Below are 24,075 nucleotides of genomic sequence, written 5' to 3' on the forward strand. Positions count from 1 at the left end.
TGCACTGTTTCCCTCTGTGTTGCACGATCTATTGCTGGCTGCACACTTGTTGCACTGTCTACTGAAGGCCACGCTTTTGTTCATGTATGGAAAACGCAAATAATGCCAGGACAGAGGCCAGACAATGTCTAAAGTGACTACGTTGGCTTTTCTTGGATTCCAACAGAAACCTTGACGTGGTGCTCAGAGAAGAGTACAGTGTGAGTGTGAGCCTTGACCTAAGCTCACCTAGGGTCAGCAACAAGAACAAATAATTACTGTATTTTCTGGCGTATAAGACTACTTTTTAACCCCTGAAAATCTTCTCAAAAGTCGGGTATCGTCTTATAGGCCAGGTATATCATTTAACCAAGTAGTTATCTTTTGGGACCAGATGATAGCAAGTCCTGAGAATCCTAGTTACATCTTCATTACTATCCATGACTCAGGGGCAGGTAGTGTATTCACAGCTAAGATCCCTTTTACACAGACCAACCAGAGGCGCGATTCGACTGCCAATCAGACCGAGGCAAAAGATGTCCACAGTGATCAATACTAGATGGCTCTGTGCGTATAGGCGGCCATTGTTCTCAGCAGTGTGAGTCATGATTACACAGGATAATGCACCGATGATATTTCCCTCTGCATAAAAAATCATTTCACCCGATGAGTGAGCGTTCAGGGGGTTCATCAGGGGATCGGTAGCCTGTTTACACGGTAAGATAATCGTGGAGCAAGGACTTTTAACGACGCTTGTTCACCCCTTATGAGAAAATTCTGTCTCTCTGTAAAACTATTCGTTATAATGAATGATAGATCATAGGCAAGCCAAAGCGAAAGCACTCTTTCCTCCATTTACACCACTGTCGTAGTTCTTCTACACAAACAGAACACGACACGTGGAGCCCACCACTTGTCCTGATCACCAAAGTACGCATAATTCACTTTCCTAACACAGTCTGTAATGTTCCTTCATTGTTTCTTCACTACAAACCAACTGCAAATGTAGCAAAAGTTGCCGGGTGAATTATGACACCCCCTAGTAGCCATTTTGATCACATTGATAGAAACAGAAGTATTAACCACCACAACCACTAAATACTGAAAGCAATTGTAGTAAGCTACCGCCACACTCTTATGAACTCCACAAAAAAGAAAATCTGCCTTTTCTCCCCATAGCAACCAATCACAGTGCAGCTTTCAGTTCTTATACTGCTGAGGTAAAATGAAAGCTGTGCTCTGATTGGTTGCTATGGACACCACCACACTGTTATGAACTGTGACTAAAATCTGTTTTTGCTGCCCATAAAAACCAATCACAGCACAGCTTTCAGTTCTTAAACTGTTGAGGTAAAAATAAATAAATGCTATGATTGGATGGTAGATGAATGAACCGGTTAATGTGGATATAATCTGCGCAGCTGAATAATTGTATGTCCAGACGTGTATCACATAAAGAATGGTTTATTCAACGCGTTTCAAAGTCTAAACGACTTCTTCATCAGGAAATACCACACGAATACCTTTAAGTGATATACATTAAGAAAATCTTCTCTGCCCTCAGCAGCCAATCGCAGCACAGCGACCTTTAATTTGTAACCAATCTAATGACATCACAATCAGCCACCAAAGGTCACGCAAAGGGGTCAAAGTATGGTACGAAAAAAAGCCTATGGAATCAGTTATATATTCCATCACGTACATTTTTTTCACACACTAAGAATTAATAATGTATTAATATTAAGGTATATTGTAAATACGCTAACTATTATACAGTAGGGGATACACCCCCCATGGTCATTACTCACCATTTTCTTGGTAGACGACATTATTGTTCATTTCTTTCTTCTGTTTCACACGAACGGGTTTGTTTAATATTTGAGGTTCTGGATTTCTCTTTCCTTTGGTATTTGGTGGTTGAGGTGACATGAGATTATTCACGGTATCGGCAGAACCTCCAGTAGACTTAGTGTGACGCTCATGTCTCTGCCAACAAAAATCAGAAGGTTACTCTATGAAAATAGCAAGAGGCCAAAATAATGTCATTAAAATGTCTTTTCCAACCAGTTTTGGCCTCCTCTGATCACCATTCATTCAGGATTTGTTTTTGCTTGAAATGAAAGGGATGATGGCTGCAACAGTTTTCACTCAACTTTCCAAGAAATAGAACTAAAAAAACTCTGTTCAACTATTTTTAATTACCTGTCAAAAAGTATGGTTTTATATTTAGAAGTTACTTTTTGATTTAGATGTAGGCAAGAAAATTATGGTCAGAAGGACTAGAGGGAACTAAATGCCAAAACATGTATAATAAAGCAGCCCATGTTGGTGCCATGTGGCCCCTGGAAAGGAGGTCCACATGGCACCAGCATAGGACATACTTGGACGGTCTAACATGACAACGATTCAAAACACAAGGCCAAGTCGACCTGTCATTGGCTACAGCAAAACAAAGTGAAGGTTCTGAAGTGGCCATCTCAGTCTCCTGACCTTAATATCATTGAGCCATTCTGGGAAGATCACATGCACGTAGTCCATGCTAGACAGCCCAGGAATTTATAGGAACTGGAGGATTTTTGCCAAGAAGAGTGGGCAGCTTTACCATCTGAGAAAATTAAGAACCTCATCCACAACTACCACAAAAGACTTCAAGCTGTCATTGATGTTAGAGGGGGCAATACAAGGTATTAAAGGGAACCTGTCACCTGAATTTGGCGGGACTGGTTTTGGGTCATATGGGCGGAGTTTTCGGGTGTTTGATTCACCCTTTCCTTACCCGCTGGCTGCATGCTGGCTGCAATATTGGATTGAAGTTCATTCTCTGTCCTCTATAGTACACGCCTGCACAAGGCAAGATTGCTTTGCGCAGGCGTGTACTATGGAGAACAGAGAATGAACTTCAATCCAATATTGCAGCCAGCATGCAGCCAGCGGGTAAGGAAAGGGTGAATCAAACACCCGAAAACTCCGCCCATATGACCCAAAACCAGTCCCGCCAAATTCAGGTGACAGAGTCCCTTTAAGAAATGGGGTATGTGAACTTTTGATCAGGGTCATTTGGATGTTTTGGGTCGTCATTATGATTTAAAAAGAGAAAACATAGTAGTTTGATAATAAATGGCTTCACCCAACTACTAACCATGAGTGGAGAAAAAGTTTTGGTGTTATCATTCATATTCTCTTAAAAAAAAGCCAAGAATGCAAAAATTCTGCCGGTGCATGTAAACTTTTGAGCACAACTGTAGATACCGTAAATAGACAGATAGATAGCTGTATTGTTACTCAGTAAGAAGTACTGACAAAAATGAAGGTTCTTAGAAGATAAATTGGCCAATTCATGGGTGCCCATCAACCACGGCAAGGTGATACTTCTCTGATGGGTCCTATCATACCACTTTCCTGAGTACCGGCAGTAAGTTAACATGCTGCAAGCGGTGACGTCAGTAATGTTACTGCAGTTTATCGGTTGTGAACTGCTATAACCTTTGTGATGTTACCACTTGTCACAGCAGCCAGATTCACAACCTTCTCTTAGTGTGTGCCGGCGGAAGTGGTGAGCATTAACGTTACTTATGTCACTGCTCATCACAGCCTCCAGATTTAGCAGAGTCGGGGATCATCGTGGGACGTCCATATTATGGATTACAGCGGACCCTTTAGATTACTTTTTAAGGTATTAAATGGGTAAAAGAGGGTATTTGTCGGGGAGTGCTTTTTACGGACCGTGTTCACACACCCTAATAGTGTTAGCCATTGTTTCATTGCCCACAAGAGTAGTAATACGGTAATAATATTCAACTCCTCTGAAAAGAAGAAAGAAGAATGGATGGACGAATGGACCGACGGATAGTGTTGGGATAATGAAAGGATTATTTAAAGACTTGTTTACACTACACCCTGTGGTTGTTAAACACGTTTAGTCCCTAATGACAAATCTTTAATTCCTAAGTGACACTTTTCGAAGGCCGGAATGGTCTACGGGGAACATGCGCTTGCAGTTGTGGTGTGAGTTTCCTTAGTAGCAGAACACATCTCATCTCTTGCCTACAACTACCTGTCTAATTATCTCCCATTATCTGGTGGATAACACAAGTCCCTGGGCTACAGCAGTTCCTCTGGTAACCACATAAATAAATACATTCCAGAAGAGAACCTCAGCTGAAACCGAGCTTGGGATCAAGTACAGTCTATAATAAATGTCCTATGAGTAACAGAACAATTACTATAACATTTATCGGAAATCCAGCACACTGGGTGATCGGTCATGGTAAATCTACACTGAAAGGAAGCAGAATATATTTTCCTTATAGTGACACGTGATATCTATTGTTCAGGTCTTTCTTTTCGCAGTAAACAAATAATACTGTTAGTTTAGTTACAATTGTGTCACATAGTAAAAATACTGTTTACATAGAATCAATGTCCTTATTCTCAATACACTGCACGCTTCATAGTTACAACCTCATTAATGTGATGACCTGGACATTTAACAAAAGCTGGCAAAAAATAGTGCAATTTCCATAAGTTATTTTAAAGTTAAAAAAGTGTTAATTTCATATAATTAGGCAATCAATAGCTCCTTCATTCCGATCTGGTATTTGCATAGAGAAGAGACAAACTTTTCATGGGAATTAAAATATTGAATACGGGAGTTTTCCAAGAAATAGCCTTGATGTTAGATCTCCAGGACATGACATCAATGTTTCATTGGGTTCTAACTACTAGGTCCTTCTCTGAACCCAGGAGCAAAATTCAATGTGTATGTATCAGGCAGTTCAGAGGTTCTGTAATATGGTGTCAGACTGGGTGTCATATATATTAACACCTGCGCCACTATTTTGTTTTTTCCATATGAGAAAAGTGATGGAAAAGGTGCAAACTGGCCTTTTTTTTAGTTTCATTAACAGGTCATGCGCTCTACTGATTAATCCTTTACAAACTATTCACCACTCACCCAATGCATCAGCAGTAAAGGGGTTATCAGTGAAAAACAGTTCTCCTTTCCAACGGATCTGACTACTGGGGACTGCACAGATCAGCAGAAAAGGGAACTTTTACCCCCATTAGAATGGAGCATCAAGACACATGTGGGTCAACTGGTGCTCCATTGCCTATCGGGTTGCTTAGCACTGCGTTCAATTTTTCCAGAAGCCCCATAGAGAACGAAGGGGGCAACAGTTGGGCGTCCAACCTGCCATGCCATTTGGAAATTATTATAAAAGCCTCCCATCAGGCTCACCTATCCTGGGGTTGGGCGATAGTTTCAGCAAACACCTTTAACAGAGCAATAAATATATAGAACGGCTTTAGAAATAAACTAAAATATAATCTAAATTCATCAGATAGTGGGAGCTCAAGTTTTACGATGAAGCCCTATGATCTGTATACACCTATGCTTAGCTATCTAGGACAACTTAGAGATGCACCCTTCTGTCACGATGGCCAACATGGGAAAGAAGGAAATGGGATCTTTGTGACTCTCTGACATGTTTATTTTTATTAATACTCACATTAGCTATATAATCAAGGTTCTGGAACAACCTTCATTGTTTCATTCCCATGTTATCCCTCGTTACTATATGAAGAAATCACCAACATGGCAGTACCAGTTCTTCTTGTCAATGAGGCAAGTCCCCTTATACTCTTAACTCTGCCCAATCAGGGAAGGAACATGTAATAAAATCGCACTTTTCAATTTATTCATATTTGTCCAGATGGAATAATGGGGATAGAGGAACAGCACAAATAAAGATCTAAGAAAATGGGCTTTAGGTTTGGCATATTATAGGGGAAATCAATTACTTAACAAAAACAGATATATCAAGGGAACAATGGGTGGCAATGGATTTACGTTCGGCGGTCATTTTTATAGGGTTTGGAATGATTCATTATATGAATTGAACGAGAGTAGCTGCATCCGATGGCCTTGTTACTTCTTGTTTTTTCTTTTCTCTTTTTCTCCTTTGTGTCTATAATCCTTGTTGTGATGATGGTTGAAAACTCTTGGCATTTGTTAAGGCATTGGCAGCTTGTCCTTCAGGACGCCAGCGCATGCGCACTGATCTTGTACCCTTCTACTGTGTCATGTGGACTAGGATTGGTCTTTTCAGATTATATGTAATATATTTTGTTTAACCCTTATGTATAATTTTATCTGTTTTCATGATAAGCAAAATATAGGGGGTGGTTTTTTGCCTACTGATTGGCGAGACCCTATATGTTGTACTATTTAAACCACGCTTGTATTCTTCATAAAGGCCTGTAATGTTATGTAGTTGGCAAAATAAATATTGGTTGATACGTCATCACTCGCTCTGGATGTTTGTATATCAGGAGAGAGGTCTGGTTATTTTTTATTGACGCAAATTAATATATTACTCTAAGCTTTGGATCTTTTATTAAAAATAAGTGTTCCTTTTCCAAACTCAAGACAAAGAAAGCTTATTAGCTGGCCATCATCATCATTCCCAAACCTTCAAACATTCATTGAGTTGATCATGATGGCTACAGAAAGTTGACAATAGGGCCATTATGAAAGAGAAATAAATATTTACTAGGAGCAGCGCTAGAATAACTATTCTGTGGACACAGGGCAAAGGATTGCTTAATGTGTTACTCAGACCCCCACTGCTTACAGTTAGCTAAACATACCTTAAATGACTCAAAGCTCAACTCAAAAAGTGACCTCAGTGCGCCAACTCAAAGTGCCCTCAACTAAATTATTTTTCATTATTATGTATCCAAGAAGAAAACAGGTCCTCACAGTCACTACTAAAACAGCCACAAAAATGTATATAGTCAGTAACACAAAATATTACATGAGTAATTCAGGCAATGGTCATAGAACCAATGGAAAAAATAAATAATGTATAGAAATTAACTTCAGTTTTATATCACATTCATAATTTCTAAATGCCTTCCTGATTTAGACAGTTTGGGGTTTTACTGCCTTTGTTTTTTCATCCCCACTTTCCAAAATTCCAACAATTTTTTTTTTTCATTTTTGATGATTTTTTTTCGCTTGATGATCTGTAGTTTTGAATGGCACAATTCATTTTACTATCACATGTATTGGAAAATAGAAAACAATTCTTTTTGAGGTCAAATTGAAAAAAAAATCAACACTTATAATATTCATCTGTAGGTTTAATTTTTAGAGAGTTCACTGTGCAGTAAAAATCACACGTCAACTTTATTTGCACGTTAATACAATTACAGAGATGCAAAGCTTTTTTTGTTTTTTGTTTTAAAAAAAACAGTAATTCTCAAGGTCTTAAATGCATAATTTGTAAAGTGCTTGTAAAAACAAGCAAGTTTGCCATTTACTGTTCATTCCTAAGAGAGTAGACATTTTTAATTCAATAGCATACGGATCATTGCCTATGTTACCGGTCACCACTGCAGTCTATCAGTGGTGTCCAATCTTAGACCAGGAGAGCAAGGTTTAGAAATTATTTTCTACGGAGCTTGTAAGAGCAGCTCTCAAACTTATATTCCATGCCCCCCGCATGAGAGAGTGCACAATTTGCTAGCAACACAACCATTACGATGATCCTAACTATGAAATATTCAGACCCCCTTCACCGGCAATCAGGAAGATGGGAGGTTAGAGAGCAGTGTGCTCCTGAAACTAAATGGGAAAACTCATTTAATCATTTCCTATTAATACAAACTTTAAAAGAAACCGGTCATGTGAAAAAAACAGCTGTAACCACACCCCAGCTGTCAGTCTAAGCAGGCTGTCAGTCAGTGCCAAGGCGAAGTTACAGCAACCACTCGCTATGCACTAAACAGTGACTGAAGCCGCAGTGGCCCACCCCTATGACCGAAATCCCAAGGTTGCAACATGCAGCCTCAGATTCCTATTCACCTGTAAATTAATCCCATATCTGCATTTTAATAGTTTTTTTTTTTTTTTTAACAATGTATAGCTCGGGAGTTGGTCCATATCTTTTCCAGGGCAGGGCTGCCTAAGGAGATCCTAACGGACCAAGGGACTCTATTTATGTCAAAGGTGATTAGAGTTGTGCAAAACCTTGCAAATTACACAACTCAGCATCTCAGTCAGCCATCCAGACAGAAAGTCTGGTTGAAAGGTTTAATAAAGCCTTGAAGGCAATGTTAAAGAAAGTCAGAGAAGGGCAACCAAGACTTGGACTATCTACTGCCATTCCCTTTATTCTCCATCAGAAAAGTCCCACAGGCCTCTACTGGTTTTTCCTAATTTGAACTGTTGTATGGCAGACAGCCCCGAGGAGTCCCTCATGTAGCGAAGGACCTGGGAAGTGGAATCTACACCAAACAGGAGTGTAATCGAGCATGTGGCCCAGATGAAAGAGAAAATTTCCGAGGTGATGTCCATTGTAAAAGAGCACCTTCTCAAGGCACAAGAAGCACAGTCAAGGCTGTACAATAGATCGGTGAGGGTGAGACACTTCAACCCTGGGGATCGGGTACTTGTGCTTGTACCTAAAGTGAAGAGCAAATTTCTGGGCAAGTGGTAGGGCCCCTATGAAGTGGTCGAAAAGGTTGGTGAGGTGAGCTGTAAAATCTACCAACCAGGGAGAAGGAAGGCCTATCAGGTATACCACGTCAACCTGGTCAAGCCGTGGCAAGCTACGAACCCATAGAAGATCTTTGTCTGCTGGCGAAGTCGAAGCAAACGTGGAATATATCAAGGTAGCAGAGACTGTCATATGCCCAAAAGCAGCAATGCCAAGAGTTGCAACATTGGAACAGAAACCTGTTCTCGCAATTACCATGTTGTACTCAGATTATAGAGGTTCTCACGGAGCCTCATGTTCGGGAGAACTTGAAGTCGTATCGGATCCCCAAAGCCTGCCAAGAGGTGATCTTGAAACAGGTGAAATCGGATGCTGACCCTGGGAGTCATTGAAGAGTCTAAGAGTGGCTGGTCCAGTCCCATGGTATTAGTGCCAAAACCAGATGTAGAATGGTGGTTTTGCAATGACTATAGGAAGCTGAATTAGGTCTCTAATTTCGATATGTGTCCAATGCCCCGTGTTGATGAACTGATTGAAAGGCTATGGCCTACCCGGTACATTACCACCCATGACCTCACAACAAGGTACTGGCAAATTACCCTGTCCAAAGACGCCAAGGAATAGACGGCCTTCTCAACACCAGATAGATGTTTCCAATATACATGGATTCAGTTTAAGCTGCAAGTAGCTCCGGCCACCTTACAGAGAGCCATGAACCAGATCCTAGCTCCCAAGAAGAAGTACAAAGTGGACTACCTGGATGACATTGTGGTCTTCAGTTAGGACTGGGAAATCCATTTGAGCAAAGTCCAGGCGATAATTGATGCTCTAAGGGAGGGAGACTTCCGTAAACCAGAAGAAATGTGCCATGGGGAAGGAGGAAGCCAAATACGTGGGCTATGTCGTAGGCAGGAGCGAAATCAAGCCCCAAACAAATAAAGTTGACAGGATCCAGAGTTGGCCAAAACCTACCGCCGTTATATCTTTAACTTCAGATCTCCAGAAACAGAGATGGCCTTCCAGGAACTGAAGCTAGCCATGTGTACACAGCCAGAGTTGGTGGCACCGAACTTCTCCACGGAATTGGTGGTCCAGACGGATGCATCCGATGCCGGCCTGGGTGCTGTCTGATCTCAGAAAGTGAACTGGGACGAGCACTAGAAAATCTACCTAAGTCGGAAGCTGTCTTAACGAGAAAATAACTACTCCATAGTACAGAAAAAATACTTGGTCATCAAGTGGGCATTGGATACTCTAAGATGCCCTGTTAAGGGTGCATTGTATGTTAGCAGAAGGTGCCAAGATGCCCCCATCCCGCCTTTGGGCATAGTGAGGGATATCTAAGATGGCCGCCAGACAGGTCCGCGAGGGGAAATACGCATCATCGAAGTTGGTGGCCTCTGTGATGCAAGTCCGTAAAAACAGGCTCCATCACTTTTAGTGTTGAGTTAATAGGACAGGGTTTACGAGCAAAACGAGAGATGGGTGGGACTGGCTGCTCACATATCCCCACCCAGAGTTATGGTATGGCAGATAAAATGGAGACCAGTTGTCTCATTCAGTGCCCGAAAATGGAGGTCAGAAGTCCTCCTGTGTCAAGTCTCCTGCCAGAGTCTTTTGTGCTGGATGTTACACTGTCCAGGTGACCCGGATCAACATGAATGTACCATTGTACTATTTTTGTTCTCTTTTCGCCCAAAGGCAGTTTTATGAATTTTTTACTGCAAGGTTTATAAAATTTGAATAAACCTGCCTGGACATTGTTTAAGAAACTGCTTCCCGTTCATGCCTCTAGCACTGCTGAGTGAGCGGAAACCTTACAATGTGTATACATAAAAATTCTTCAGGTTGATGTTTTACACATAAAGGAGGGTGACGATAGCTTAATTAGACGTGCAGCCAACTGCAGTGAACCCTGTTAAAGATTGATCACATTCGCTCCATGCTGACTCACTATATATATATATGTATACATGTCTAGTTTTGTCCAGTCATTTCTAAGTTTTTTTCACTGTCACATGTGTAATTACCACAATTATTAACTCACGTCACAAGTTACAGTCAAACTGTATACAATATCCTTGAATGTCATTCATTAGTTAGTTGATACTGTTTTGAGATTATAGTTCTATGAAAATAGTAGCAATAAATTCAATATGTTTAAAACTAAATTAAACCCATCATCCGACACATTATGATTGGTGCTAACCCAGCCAAATTCTAGCATAGAAATGCAAAGTAGAAGCAGAACTTTGAGCAGAGATACAGTAATTCTAATAGAAAGGCAAATATTGATATATTTTATGTTTGCATTTATCCTATGGTGGTTTTTCTCTCTGCCAGTTTTAAATGTTTTTGCAGATATGGATAATACATAACGTCCTGTTAATGCCGAATTAGTTATTCTACTTATATTAAATATGCTACGGGGCTGTTTGTGGAACTTTGGAAACTCTTAAGAGCTTTCACGGACAGAGTTGGCACTAGCCACTCAGCCTATACAGTCGTAAGTGATGCTTTCACGCCTGTACAGGACATGGCCTTTACCTCCCTTGGCTGCATCCATGGAGTAGCTGCTGGCCGGTGAAGCTAGTTTGCATGGAATAGTTGATAGACAGGTCAAACCAGAGACCCAGCACGAAAGACAAAATCAGTAGGTAGGGACTAGGTAAGGAGGAAAGCCATAGTTAAGACAAGAGAGACTATAAAAAAAATGCTACATCTAGTCATATATGGCCTTCTGGTGACTTTAGTTCACGTCACTTATATTACGGGGAGTCTGGGCCTTGAACCCATACTACAATCAGTAAGAAATAGTCAAGTGAAGCTAAAGGGAAGTTAATGAAACAAACTTGCAATTTCACAGGCTTTAAGATGAATGTTCTAATCTGTTTGCATAACCCTGATGAAACATTTGGTCACAGTTCAGTCAAGCGTGTGCATAGTGTGAGGGTGGGAAGAGTGCTTTCCCTGTGACCATCCAAACGAGGAATCCGCCAGATAACTTCGAACATCACTCCCGATGCTAAGGACGAAGTAGTCAATATCAAGCAATAAGCCTGTAAAGCACCACCTCACATTCAACTTGTAGATACCAAAGTCTCTGGAAAATACAGTATATTACTAGTATGTATGTGAGAAAGTATTAGTACGTAGCGAGTCAGGGCAGCGCTGTAACCCATAATCTGTGTCTATTGTGCTATAGTTAGAGGCTATGGGTCCATCATAGCTATGGCTATGGGCTACGGAGCGTGTACAAGATGATGAGAGTGACTGTTCCACTAGGACTCCTCACATACTTGCTTTAAATAGCAATTACATGCAAGTTATTTTTGTTTCAACAATTGATCTGAACTTACATTTTCTCACATAAATCATTTACTTACATTCTCCTTAGACTTTCTATAGCCATTTATAGGTGGTAATGATGATGCTTTGGACCTGAATGTTTGGGTGGATAAAATTAATAAGAAAAATGAGTTAAATATTAATTATTATCAATAAATAAAACATGAACATACAAACATTGGGATTAGGATACCAGCGGCTGTCATAGAGAGCCTTTACAGACTGATATGTAGATAGAATTTAGTCGGTATCCGCATTTCCACTTTCCATTTTTAAATAATTGTAAGTTATTGTGATATTACTATAGTGAGAAATATCAGGGCTTATTGTACAAGAAATACCTACAAACATCTGGACCAATCAGGACATAAGGACAACACGCAACAAAAAACACAATCTCTTTATTTAGGCTTACCCTTGTGCCCGTCTCACAGATGATTTTGTGAATATCAGATCACCGTATGGCAATTTTTTAAATTTGTCTCTGCCGACCGCAACGTAAAACTGTCCGTTTTCTAGTTCAGAGCCATCGTGTATGGGTATTCCGTCTAAGGTGTATAATCTAAACAGAACAACCAGAAATAAAGCATTTGAGGATTACCTGAACAGATTCTACAAGGATTTAATGGGAATCTGTCAGCAGGATTTCACCCATAAACTATTCACATGTGCATGTAGCTCTTTCACAATCCAGCAGTACTGAGAAATCAGCGTTTTGAATTGATATGCAAATAAGGCTGAAACCTCTGTCACTCCAGCTCTATTCCCAACTAACCTCTGCACCCTCCTTGACTTATGGATCTTTTGCCTAAAGTCACACAGCAAAGATGCTGTCAGTCAAGCAAAAGGAGGCGGCGCTGGTTGGGGAATAGAGCTGGAGGGACAGAGTCACTCATTTGCACATCAACTCAAATGTTGATTTCTCAGTAAAGTAGGAACAGGTATTTATAGATCTGTAAAGGTATTTATGGACTTTTAAAGAGCTATATGATCTATTCTCCAGCCAGCGTCACCTCCTTCTGCTTTACTGATGGCCCCATTGCTTTAAGTAACACAGCATAAAAGATAAGCAGGAGAGGAGGGTGCTGGGCGGGGAACAGAGCTGGAGTGACAGAGGCTTCAGATCTACAGCCTCATTTTACATCCCATTCGAATTCTGATTTTTCAGTAATGGAGGAACAGATTGGCCATGTAAAGGTATTTCTCACCTATACATTCAACTATGACAAATCCACAGTATAACTGATATGCCACTGATCTGAAACGCCATTGCATGCTACACTCAAACCATGTGCCCATAAAATTTACTATAGTCAAATGCAGATCAGAGGTTCAAAATCTGCACCACCAATCGGAAGTCACCGGTACCGTAGGATAAAGCACGTACCTGTGCACAGCTCCACTTCGGAGTTTCACTTTGTCTGTAACCAAGGCGAGAACAAGCTCCCACTGATCCAGGACTTTCCTAGGGATCAGCAGACGCACCACCGGGTTCATGATATCTCCATTAGCAAAAAGGCTGGTGTAGAGAAAAAAAGAAGAAGAACGTAGTGAAGATGACTATATTTCAATAGAAAAAGAATGTAATGCTTGGAAGTAGATTACTCACAACACAGTACATGGCTCCTGGACATTTTTTCTAAATCTTGCCGATACATTGATTCTGCTATGGGACACAGGTTTCACCTGTAACAGATAAGTGTACAGTTCATTACGATGAAACATGAGATTTCACAGAAAATTAAAGACGTTGGACACTTAAAAAATACTTTTAGATGTGTTCATTTTATGAATTTAAATAACTTCTTAATGTAGTTCCAGTGTAGCCCCCAATTTCCAGCTATCAGCCCCGGGATGAGCTTTACTTCCAGTCCCAGGCTCAATACACGAGTGGGTTTCTTGTATTGGCAAATATCAGAGGTGTATGGGCAGGAGGGGGTCATTTTATTAGCTAAGCGAGTCCCCTTCTGCTTATGTACATTGCATGTGACAAGGGGGCTGGCTGATCTATTGATAAGAAGCCAGTAAGACAGCCCCCCTGATATATACAGCACTGGAAGCGTTCCCTTGTGTTGAACCCAAGCTAGAAGGAAAAATGGCAAGGAACTGGGACCAAGGTTGATAGCTGAAGAATGGGGCGCCTTTCAAAATGAAAAGAAAATATTTTTTTTTTTGTTTTAATTGATTTAATTTGTTAAATTTTTCTTTTAATTGATATTATGAAAACATCTAAATAATTTTTGAAGATTGGATAACAGCTGTAGGTCTATAATTGTATTCCTGACTGAATGTGACCTGGGTCGAAAGTTCTTCGATTGGTGGATACTTGGGTTACACAAGATGAAGAAGTTGCTCTATGCAAAATGTGGGAATTGCTTTGACTGCAAACATGGAGAAAAAACAAGCTCAGTAGTTTATATTATTAACATTTACCTTGTCTACTCGGCTCAAACTTCCATCAATGCAAGGAAAAAGAAGAAAACTCCAACTTGATTACAGTGAAGTTTATTTAGCTCATAGTTTAAGTCCTTTAAAGGGAATCTGCCAGCAGGTTTTTGCTATTTAATCTGAAGGCAGCATGAGGAAGAGGAAGGCTGTGTGCGGTTTCAATATAATGAGTGTTTTATCAGGAGGAGATTATCGCTGCCCCGTACTGGTGCCCAGGAGCATCCTGGTCCAACCACACACCCAGAACTGATTAGCAGCTTACTGTTAATATGCAATGTACAAAGATAGCAGTTAATCAGGAGTGTTGGTGGAGTTCGCTTTCTACGGTCTGCTACATGATACATCTAAAATCTTGTTGTTTCCATACTGATGCACCCAGTAAACTAAGTGATGCAACACTGGAATCAGGGTTTATTTTCCTACATTATGCTGCCTTCAGATGAGGTAGCAAAAATCTGGTGAAAATTTCCCTTTAAACAGATTACCGTATGTTGAATACCACTTTTTCATTGAATATCAAAAAAACTGACCACCACATCCAAACATAAATCAGGTTTGAAGAGATGCCTACCTAGAGTCGCCAACTTATATACAATCAAACAGATAAGGCAGCACTCTGTTGCGCTATAGCATGCAAACATAAAATCTGAAAATTGAATTGCATTACTGCACTAGAAATATGAAAAATTAAGAATGCTTAGCGCATAAATTGGCCAAATCATGTGTGCCTGGCAGCCATGTTAAGGCGATTCTCATTGCCAGGACCTAATGCCAATCCTCTCTTAGACAGTCTACATCTCTCTGGGAACCTAATGTGAATCCGCTCTTGGACTGAAGTCTAGATCTCTGTGGAGGGGTAGAATCCTGCTACAATTAAAAACCGCAGGATTTTAGCCCTCCACAGAGATATTGACTTCAGTCCAAGAGCGGATTCACATTAGGTTCCCAGAGAGATGTAGACTAAGAGGATTGGCATTAGGTCCTTGCAACGAGAATCACCTTAACGTGGCTGCCAGGTACACATGATTTGGCCAATTTATGCGATAAGCATTCTTAATTTTTCATATTTCTAGTGCAGTAATGCAATTCAATTTTTCAGATTTTGTTATCGTGCCATAGCACTACAGAGTGCTGCCTTATCTGTTTGACTTTTTCATTGGACAGTAGGTGGAAATGTGATTATAAAGAAACTTTCCAATTGGAGACGCACTACCACACTTCAGCAGGGGAAAAGCGGGGATCTTTTGAGTTATGGTCAAAATTACAAACACTTTACCTTCCTGCTTCCACTTTCCTGCACCCTTACAGAATCAATCACTAGCTATAAAGACACTAACGTATAGCAGAATATAAACATACAGTAATTCCAGTGACCTTATCAGCATATAAACATGTGTCCCCTGCTTTACAGAGATCCATATTCTTCTCTAATGTATTTTTCCTAATGAAATACATTTTATTCACCACCAAGGACACATTGTGTAAGGCTCACGTGGAACGAAGTCCTAAAGTTGCAACATTTCAAAGCAATTTATTACCATATTGATTTTTATATACATAGAAGTATTTTTTGACGATATCACCTGATCTCTCCTAGCCCCACTAGTATTACGTTTTAGTAGTCAGTATATACATCTGTGACGCTAGAATTAATCACATGCTGAGCTACATTACATTTTTTCATATAGACAAAAATTAAAAGCATGAATTATCCAAAATGAAAGAAATTTGGGGAGGAATATACAAAAGTCTTATCAGTAGGAAATGCCCATAGCACGCTTACCTGTAAATCTATTGTTAATATTCCAATGTTAATAGTATTGCATTAGGATGACCCTGCAATTCAATCTATCAATGGTTCCTTCTATTGGTGTAGTGTTGGCCCCAGATATCAATATCTATGTGGGCACAAAATTTTGCCCCCACTTCTACCATTAAATGAGAGGTGCCAGCATACGCTATTTCTTAGGGCATTCATTTGTCATTGACTGCTGCGCTCTGCATAGATAGAGTCCGAGATGACAAAGTTCTCAGTATAAAGAAATGAGCTGTCATCTCAGTCACTGCCTATGCAGAAGGTAACTCGCCTGCTGCGCTCTGCGTAAGTAGCGACTGTGATGATAGAAGATAAACAGCTAAATAATGGAGGCAGTATTGAAGCACTCCACATGATTCAATGTGGTCTTCATTCATTACTACGTCTTAACACCTTTTCCAATCCTATCTAAGGTTATGGTTATGGTTAGGCTTTGGGACAGAGCTAGGTTTAGGGATAGGACTAGGTTTATAGTAATAAAATGATTACATTAATATAAAAACAGAAGCATGATAACTAGAAAAAATTAAAAGAAAATATTATAACAAAGTATAACTTAATTTTTTTTTCACATTTTATGTCAGATTTAAGCAAAAAAGTATCATAAATCAAACTATAAAGCACCACTGCAGTGTTTTTTTTTATTGCACCGCTGGAGTGGAGCTTTAAATGCAAGCCCCTTTCCCCACTCTGATACTCACCTTCCACCGCTTTGATTTGTTTGCAGATTTGATCCGGTTCATCTCCAATGAAAAGTGACCAGCCTTCAGCTGCAGTGTTTCATGGAGGTCACTTTACAATACAAGTCTATGAGAGCCTCGTTCTACCTCTCGTAGACTTGTATTGAGGGCGTGTGACGTATCTTGACTTCCGGCTGTCACAAGATAGAGAGGGGGACCGGAGCAACACCGAAAAAAACTGTGAAGACGGCGGAGGGCAAGTATGTGACCGGGGGCTTGAGGCATTGATTTAAAGCACCCCTCTGGCACTGAAAAAGACCCCGCTGGAGTGGTGCTTTAAACTATAATACATGCGATTTGAGGATAAGAGGTTCAATACTGGACTAGGGGTGAGCTCAAGACATTTGCTCTGCCCCAGTCACTGGCAACCTCACCCTACGACACTGGTTCCGGCCAATCCATACATTTATATTTGTTCAATATTATGACATTGGTAATAGCAGAGAACACCCCTTGTTACCGCCATGTGTCTATATAAAATCTATGAGCTATAAACGGATGCACTTGAGAAGATACAGTATATAGAGTAGATATTTACCTCTCACTAAAGCTACTTTAGCCCATGCAGATCCTATAATTAGGGATAGTAACAAATTTGGCTCAATAAACTAAGTGGTTTTGTAAGGCTTAGATTGGTCAACAAAAATGGAAAAATGAGAATAGCTAAACCAGTCAATCTCTTAAAGGGAATCTGTCATTAGATTCATGCTGCCTGAACCACAAGCAGCATTAATAAGAGCCTGGCAGCACCTTAGCTGTGGGGTTCAAAAACAGTTTGAAAATCTACCAGTCTGCGGTAAGGATAGAGCTGACTAGTCCAGTGCTGCCCACGGCAGGCTTATGCCCAGCCCAGTCCAGCTGATTGACAGGTCTGTCCCATATGTGTACACAGAGAGATCTGCCATTAAACTGGAGCATTGTGGGTACTCCACCGGACTAGTCAGGTCTTACTCTACAGCTCCCGGCCAGCTTTTCAATCTATGGCCCCGATTCCCTAAGACAGGTATTGTACAGGCCATGAAGGGGTGCATCTTACAAGTGGCGTAAGATTTTAGGCATAAGGTATGCCAAAGCTGATCTTGAATTAGCCCCTTCTCCAGCTTCATCCACTTCGAAAACACCAAAAGTTGCAGAATTTTAGCACAACCTCACGTTGCACCAAAATGTTGCAAATTTTAAGGTATTTTATGACAGATATAAAAAACGTAAATTGATCTATTTTCAGAGAAAGACATAACTGACTCGGATACATGCATGCTGCCCGAAGCTCGGGCAGTGCGCATCTAATGACAGCTCCCTTTACATCTGGATTTACACACAGCACATTTCTCGTGTTTTCAACAGTGCTGTGTTTGTCAGGTCAAAAATAGCAAATTATTGAGAAGTCCACATACACACTGTAGCATTCCTCTGGGTTTGTGACATTTTGCTACAAAACGCAGTTTGCTGTGGGTATGGCTTTTTTTTTTGGGGGGGGGGAGAGAATTCTGCTTTTTTTGCTTAAAAAAATAGCTGAAAAAAGTGTAAAAATCACAAAATAAATGCTTCAAAATCCTGATTATTTTCCTGAACGCTGAAAAAAAATTGGGCGTGTGAAAAACGCCTCGATCTGTCTATCATTGCACATTAGGAAAAGGACTATCCCCAATTATTGGAAAGATTTTGATGTTTTCATTGGCTGTGCAAAAGCATTAATACTTACATCGTCTGTGGGGGACTATGGGAGAACAGCAAAATGACAATTAGTATATACTTAACCATATTATAAGGCACAAAACAGATAAAAGAGAATATATACACAAATAACACATCACAATTAATTACACACCTTTTAATACAATTAGAAATCACAAAGGCGCTACAGTCTTCAGTGTTTATTATCACAGAACTGGATGTATTTTACAGTTTACCGTATGATGAAAAAGTATAGAATTTTCTAACAAACTTTATGTATGAAATTCTCAGTTCTTAAGATCTAATTCAATCAGTGGATACAAATCTGTCTGTGATGATCACATAGGTGGGATCTTCATTAGATCTGTAGAAGGGTATGGTCTCACACTATCCTTTCTACGAAAAAAATGCAACACTTTACTGCCCCAGCAATATGAATGAGAATTCTGAAATCTCATGTAAATATTGATTTTTTTTTTCTTGCAGATTTGAAGCTTCAAATCTGCAGCATTTATGTAGCGTTCTTCACCCATTCTAATGAATGGGTAAAAATGCATTAAAAAAAAAAACCACACCAAAAAATGCATTTTTTTATGCTACTTTTTTTCCCTGCCAAAAGACAGGATGATGCAGAAAGGGTACATGTGCGAATACCCTTAGGTTGCTATCCTACATGCCACATGCACTGCCATTATGCCATGATGCCCATCAGCCTCCATAGAACAAACAAAACAGGTGCCACGTGCCATAAGGGAAGTGTGTGACAACCCTTACATACATGCTTGTAACTGGACACAGTGTGTGTATGCCATGCTGAACCATTGGCATGCATTCTTCCAATGTTGACGTGGTCAAAAACGGGTTTTATTTCAAATTTTGTTAATATTCTTTAGGCTACAACTAGTGATGCTCTAAGCTAGAAAACCAAGGAGAGACCTGCCCACAGACTGCCCCGCAGCACAATAATCTGTCTCTATAATGGGGAACATGTCTCTGCTTCGAGTCTTTCCTTGGTTTCTCCGACTTAGAGCAGGAAGATAAGACCTGACTACTGTCTCGCCCCAGAGCACGGGCATATCATTAACTGAAAACTTCTGACACTGATTACACAACAACCACCAAGGTGCCACACAAGAAACATCTCGTGACGGGTTTATCCAGTGAGGTGTCTCAAAACCTTTGCAACCTTATTGCTGCACAGCATACTGATGGCATTGGTTACAGAAGAATTTCTAAAGTAGCAAAGGTTCCAGTGAGCACCGGATTTCTTCACCCCAGGTATCATTTTAATCAGTATAACAGTGCTAACCTGACATGGTCTGTAGTTTACTGAGCAAAATCCTGCTGACAGGTTCGCGTTAAAGTATTTCATTAATTGTAATTTCTTGAATGTTTTCAGTGCTGACTCCAAATGTTCCCATATATACGTACTTCACATGTGTTCTCAGTATCATGATTAATGGCGTGGTTACAATTAGCTACTGTCACTGAGAGGCGCCAGATCAGATAATTTGAGCTCCGGAATGTTCAAAATAAGTAGTGATCATTCTTACAACAAACGTCCCAACTAATGATTAACCCCACAAAGTTAAAAATAAACTTGTTTTCCTAGAACCCTTAAGGGGTTGATAATGAGTTAGGTGCTTGTATTAGTGATGTAGGAGTTTGGTAAGACTACGGGAATACTGCGACCTGAGGTCAGCAATGTGTATAGGATAGGTATCAATGTACTGGCAGGATACGCGTCTGCATAACTTCTAGCTATTATTGAAAGACAACCTGGCACCAGTGGCTAGTTTGTTCTTCTATTATTCCCGATGTGCCCTTGAGCAATCCGGTTTTTATTTTTTTTAAAACCGCCATTAGGTTCAAAAGATATAGACCTTCTATTCAGTACTATTTTTTTATGGTCGTTACAAGGGGGCGTGGCTCACAGGATTCTCTGCATAATTACCATATAAAGACCATAAAAAGCAGCACTAAATAAAAAGGACCATATCTCTGGAACCATAAGGTGGATATTTTTTTATTAGGAAAAAATGTCCTCTTTAAGCCCAAAACCCATATAGGAAATCATTAGTCAGTGAGGTAAATCTAGAATGTAATGTCCATTCTGCTTTAGGTCCAATAATCTGTGTTAATTAATATCTTAAACAGAGGGTCAAATAAGTATTGAAATCGTCACCAATTATCTAAGTAAATTTATTTCTAAAGGTGCTATTTATATGAAATTCTCACCAAATGTCAGTAACAGCCCATCCAATCCACAGAGGCAAAGAAACAAACCATAGATGTCCATAAATTAAGCTACTGTATATACTAGAGTATAAGCCGACCCGAGTATAAGCCGAGACCCCTAATTTTGCCACAAAAAACGGGGAAACTTAATGACTCGAGTATATGCCATTACTGTAATGAATATGCGGCTCCACCCCTATGGGAGTGGAGTCGGGTCCATATTCATTACTGTAATGAGCGGTACCATGTGACTGCTCACTGCAGGAAGCTGTCAGCGCTGGAGAACCAAGAGGGGCAATTTCAGCCTAAAAAATGGTCTGAAATTCTCGGCTTATACTCGAGTATATACAGTATGTGTAATAATGAGAAATGACACAGGGACAAAATATTGAACACACCAAGAAAGTGGAGCAAAAAGCCATGGAAAGTGACACCAGCTGAAATCTTTCAGTAATTGGAAAGCAATCCTGCTATTTAGTGAAAACAAGACCATCTGGTTTAACTGATGGCCTATAAAAAGGTGTCTCATTACCAAGGTGCCGCACAAGAAACATCTAATGATGGGTTAAAACTGAGCTCTCTCACAACCTTTGCAACCTTATTGTTGCAGTGTTGCAAAGTATACTGATGGAATTATTGGAATTGGATGGAATTGTTTCAAAGAAAACAGTAAGTAATGCACTCAACCTCCATGGCCTCTATGCACGCTCACCATGCACGACTCCATTGCTCAACTAAAAGAATGTTCAACCAAATTTACTGTTTGCTCAACAACATTTAGACAAGCCTGTAAAATACTGGGGGATTATAGTCTGATCAGATGAGACCAAAACTCAACTTTTTGAATGCCATATTACACAACATGTTTATAGGCCAAAAGGCACTGCATATCACCCCATAAACACCATACCAACAGTGAAGTTTGGAAGTGGGAACATCTTGTTGTGGGGCTGTTTTTCAGCATGCGGCACTGGCAAATTTCATATAAATGAAGTCAAATATACAGGAGACATTATTGAAAGAAATTTGCTACCGTCTACCAGGATGATGAAGAAGATATGTGGTGGACATTTCAGCAAGACAATGATCCCAAACATGCAGTCAAGGGAATTCTCAATTCGTTTCAGAAAAAGAAAAGCTGCTAGAATGGCCCAGCCAATCACCCGACCTGAATCAAATAGAAAATGTATCGAAGGAACTAAAGCTCAGAATTCATAGAAAGAGCCTGCAGAAATCTTCAGGATTTGAAGAGTGTTTGCGTGGAAGAATGTGCCTAAATCACACCTGAGCAATGCATGCAACTAGTTTCTCCATACAGAGGGCGTCTTAAATCTGTCATCATTACCAAAGGCTTTTGTAAAAAGCATTACCGGTAATTAAATTTCAGTAAGCGTGTTGAATACTTTTCCCTGTGTCATTTCTCATTATTACACATAACTTAATTCATGGACACCTATAGGTTGATTTATTTGCCTGTGGGGATTGGATGGGCTGTTACCCACATCTGGTGAGAATTTCATGTCAAAGCACCTTTAGAAATACATTTTGCACCATTTATCTCCCTTAGGCTCTGTTTTAAGCTATCTATTGCTGGCTGCAGAATGAGTTAACAGAGAACCCATCAGTGAGCCAATTCTCACAGAAAAGTTGATACAGCTTATCCTTCTCAGCTCCTCTCAGTTCATTTACAACAATATGAAATTTTACAACTTCTGGTCATGTGAAATTATGGCGCAGTTGGACGCTTGGATAAAAAACCCTGGTGAACCAATGGTTCCAGAATTGTTTCACAATTGTTCTGTATTGACCTACTGGGATAGGAAGATGTTTGGGTTATATACCCAGCTGCACAACTGGGCTGCACTCAGAGTTATACATTTTCCCATCAGAACATGCTCACTGATGGCGTCTAAATTAACTGGTATTTCTTAGCCAGAAATACATCCATCTAAGTAGGAACAAAATTAGAGCTAAAATGCTTTTTTTATGTTAAAACTTTTGTGAACCTTTCGAATTGATACTAATATTCTTAGGTTGTGGTTTTGGAATTTTATTTTATTTATTTTTTCATTCTCTTACATTTCTCCGCATGTGAAACTGCTAGCTATACGCTCAGTGGGTCTTCTCCATCTCCCTTATATTACCATTATATTAACATTGTATCACATGTGTTCATACCTCTCCTTTCCTTCCTCTCTCATTTCTTGACATGGCTGTACAAATTGTGAGGGAGAATACCGAAAGGTTTAAAAGGGGTTGTCTAGTGATAACCCCATATGCAATGAATGGAGCGATGATCACACAGGTGCATTGCTGCCTCATTCTAATGGGATAAAAGTCTCCTGGTCTGCTGATCAGTGCAGGTCCCAGCAGTCAGTACCCCAACCAACAATCCCGGCAATCCCACCCTGTCAAACCTCTGCTACAAGTTTGAGTTATTCTCAAAACTACAATTGACTGAGTTGTTTTACAAGGAGAGAAATGTAATAAAAGTCACATCCTATAAGATTACACAGGCAGAAACACATAGAAACATAGCACAGTAAGACTGAGGACACAAATAGTAATGTTACCGGTAACTTCCATTGGAACTTTTGTTGGAAGACGTTTAATATTCATTAGCATGTTTGACGAGCCTTTGGAGTTAGCATGCCTGGACAAGCTGAAACCACTTGTTGATCCTTTCAAGCTAATTAGCAATTCTACACAGAAAAGATTCGGCCAAAACAACATTTCAAAAGCCCCAAAATAACAATATAGTCAGAGTACAAAATCATGATGGAAATCTGGGACAACATCGTAGAAACTTAAGATAGTAACATCAACCAAGATATAAAAAGCTGGGAAAACTAAATAAAGTTTTAAGTTGGCTCAAAACTATTTATAAAAGGGGATCTTCCAACCTATGTACATAAATGATCATTCATCCAACGGGTAGATACTATTTAGTAGCTCAGTGTGGGACCAACAATTCAGAACATTACCATCACCAGAACAGGGTACTTGTGACCCCCATTTCCGTGGTTCTCTCCTGTCCACAAGAGCACGCTCAGGAGTCGAATGAAGAGGCAGGTTGCATATGTGCCCTACTGCTCCATTAAAAGTCAGGGACAGTGGCGAGGTAAGGGCCATCTATGTATTTTCAGTGGAGTGGAGGAATACAAGCACAAGTTGGCAAGCCGCCATTCTATTGAACTATACCTGACCACATAAAAGAACTTGGGACACCATTTTCTTGTTTTAGTAATTGTTCAAGGTTCCAGCAGCACGCACACTAATCTGATAATTATCGCTAGAGATGAGCAGAAGGATTCACCCAAACCTGGTC

At 40.1% G+C, this 24,075-nt stretch overlaps 1 protein-coding gene across 4 annotated transcripts in view; it reads right to left on the minus strand.

Moving 5' to 3' along the window:
* Positions 1–24,075, minus strand: part of DCDC2 (doublecortin domain containing 2) — a 235,344-nt gene that overhangs the window by 141,800 nt on the left and 69,469 nt on the right. For 2 of the 4 annotated variants that reach the window (XM_069730877.1, XM_069730875.1), the window contains exons 3-8: positions 18,538–18,552; positions 13,441–13,517; positions 13,219–13,350; positions 12,247–12,393; positions 11,870–11,924; positions 1,788–1,965 (exon numbers count right to left, since the gene is read on the minus strand). In XM_069730877.1, coding sequence (XP_069586978.1) covers positions 1,788–1,965; positions 11,870–11,924; positions 12,247–12,393; positions 13,219–13,350; positions 13,441–13,517; positions 18,538–18,552 — 604 coding nt within the window. The remainder of the gene's footprint in view (positions 1–1,787; positions 1,966–11,869; positions 11,925–12,246; positions 12,394–13,218; positions 13,351–13,440; positions 13,518–18,537; positions 18,553–24,075) is intronic. The other 2 variants (XM_069730878.1, XM_069730876.1) reach the window with 1 other exon arrangement.

Source organism: Ranitomeya imitator, chromosome 6 (genome assembly GCF_032444005.1).
Source record: "Ranitomeya imitator isolate aRanImi1 chromosome 6, aRanImi1.pri, whole genome shotgun sequence".
Taxonomy (NCBI): Eukaryota; Metazoa; Chordata; class Amphibia; order Anura; family Dendrobatidae; genus Ranitomeya; species Ranitomeya imitator.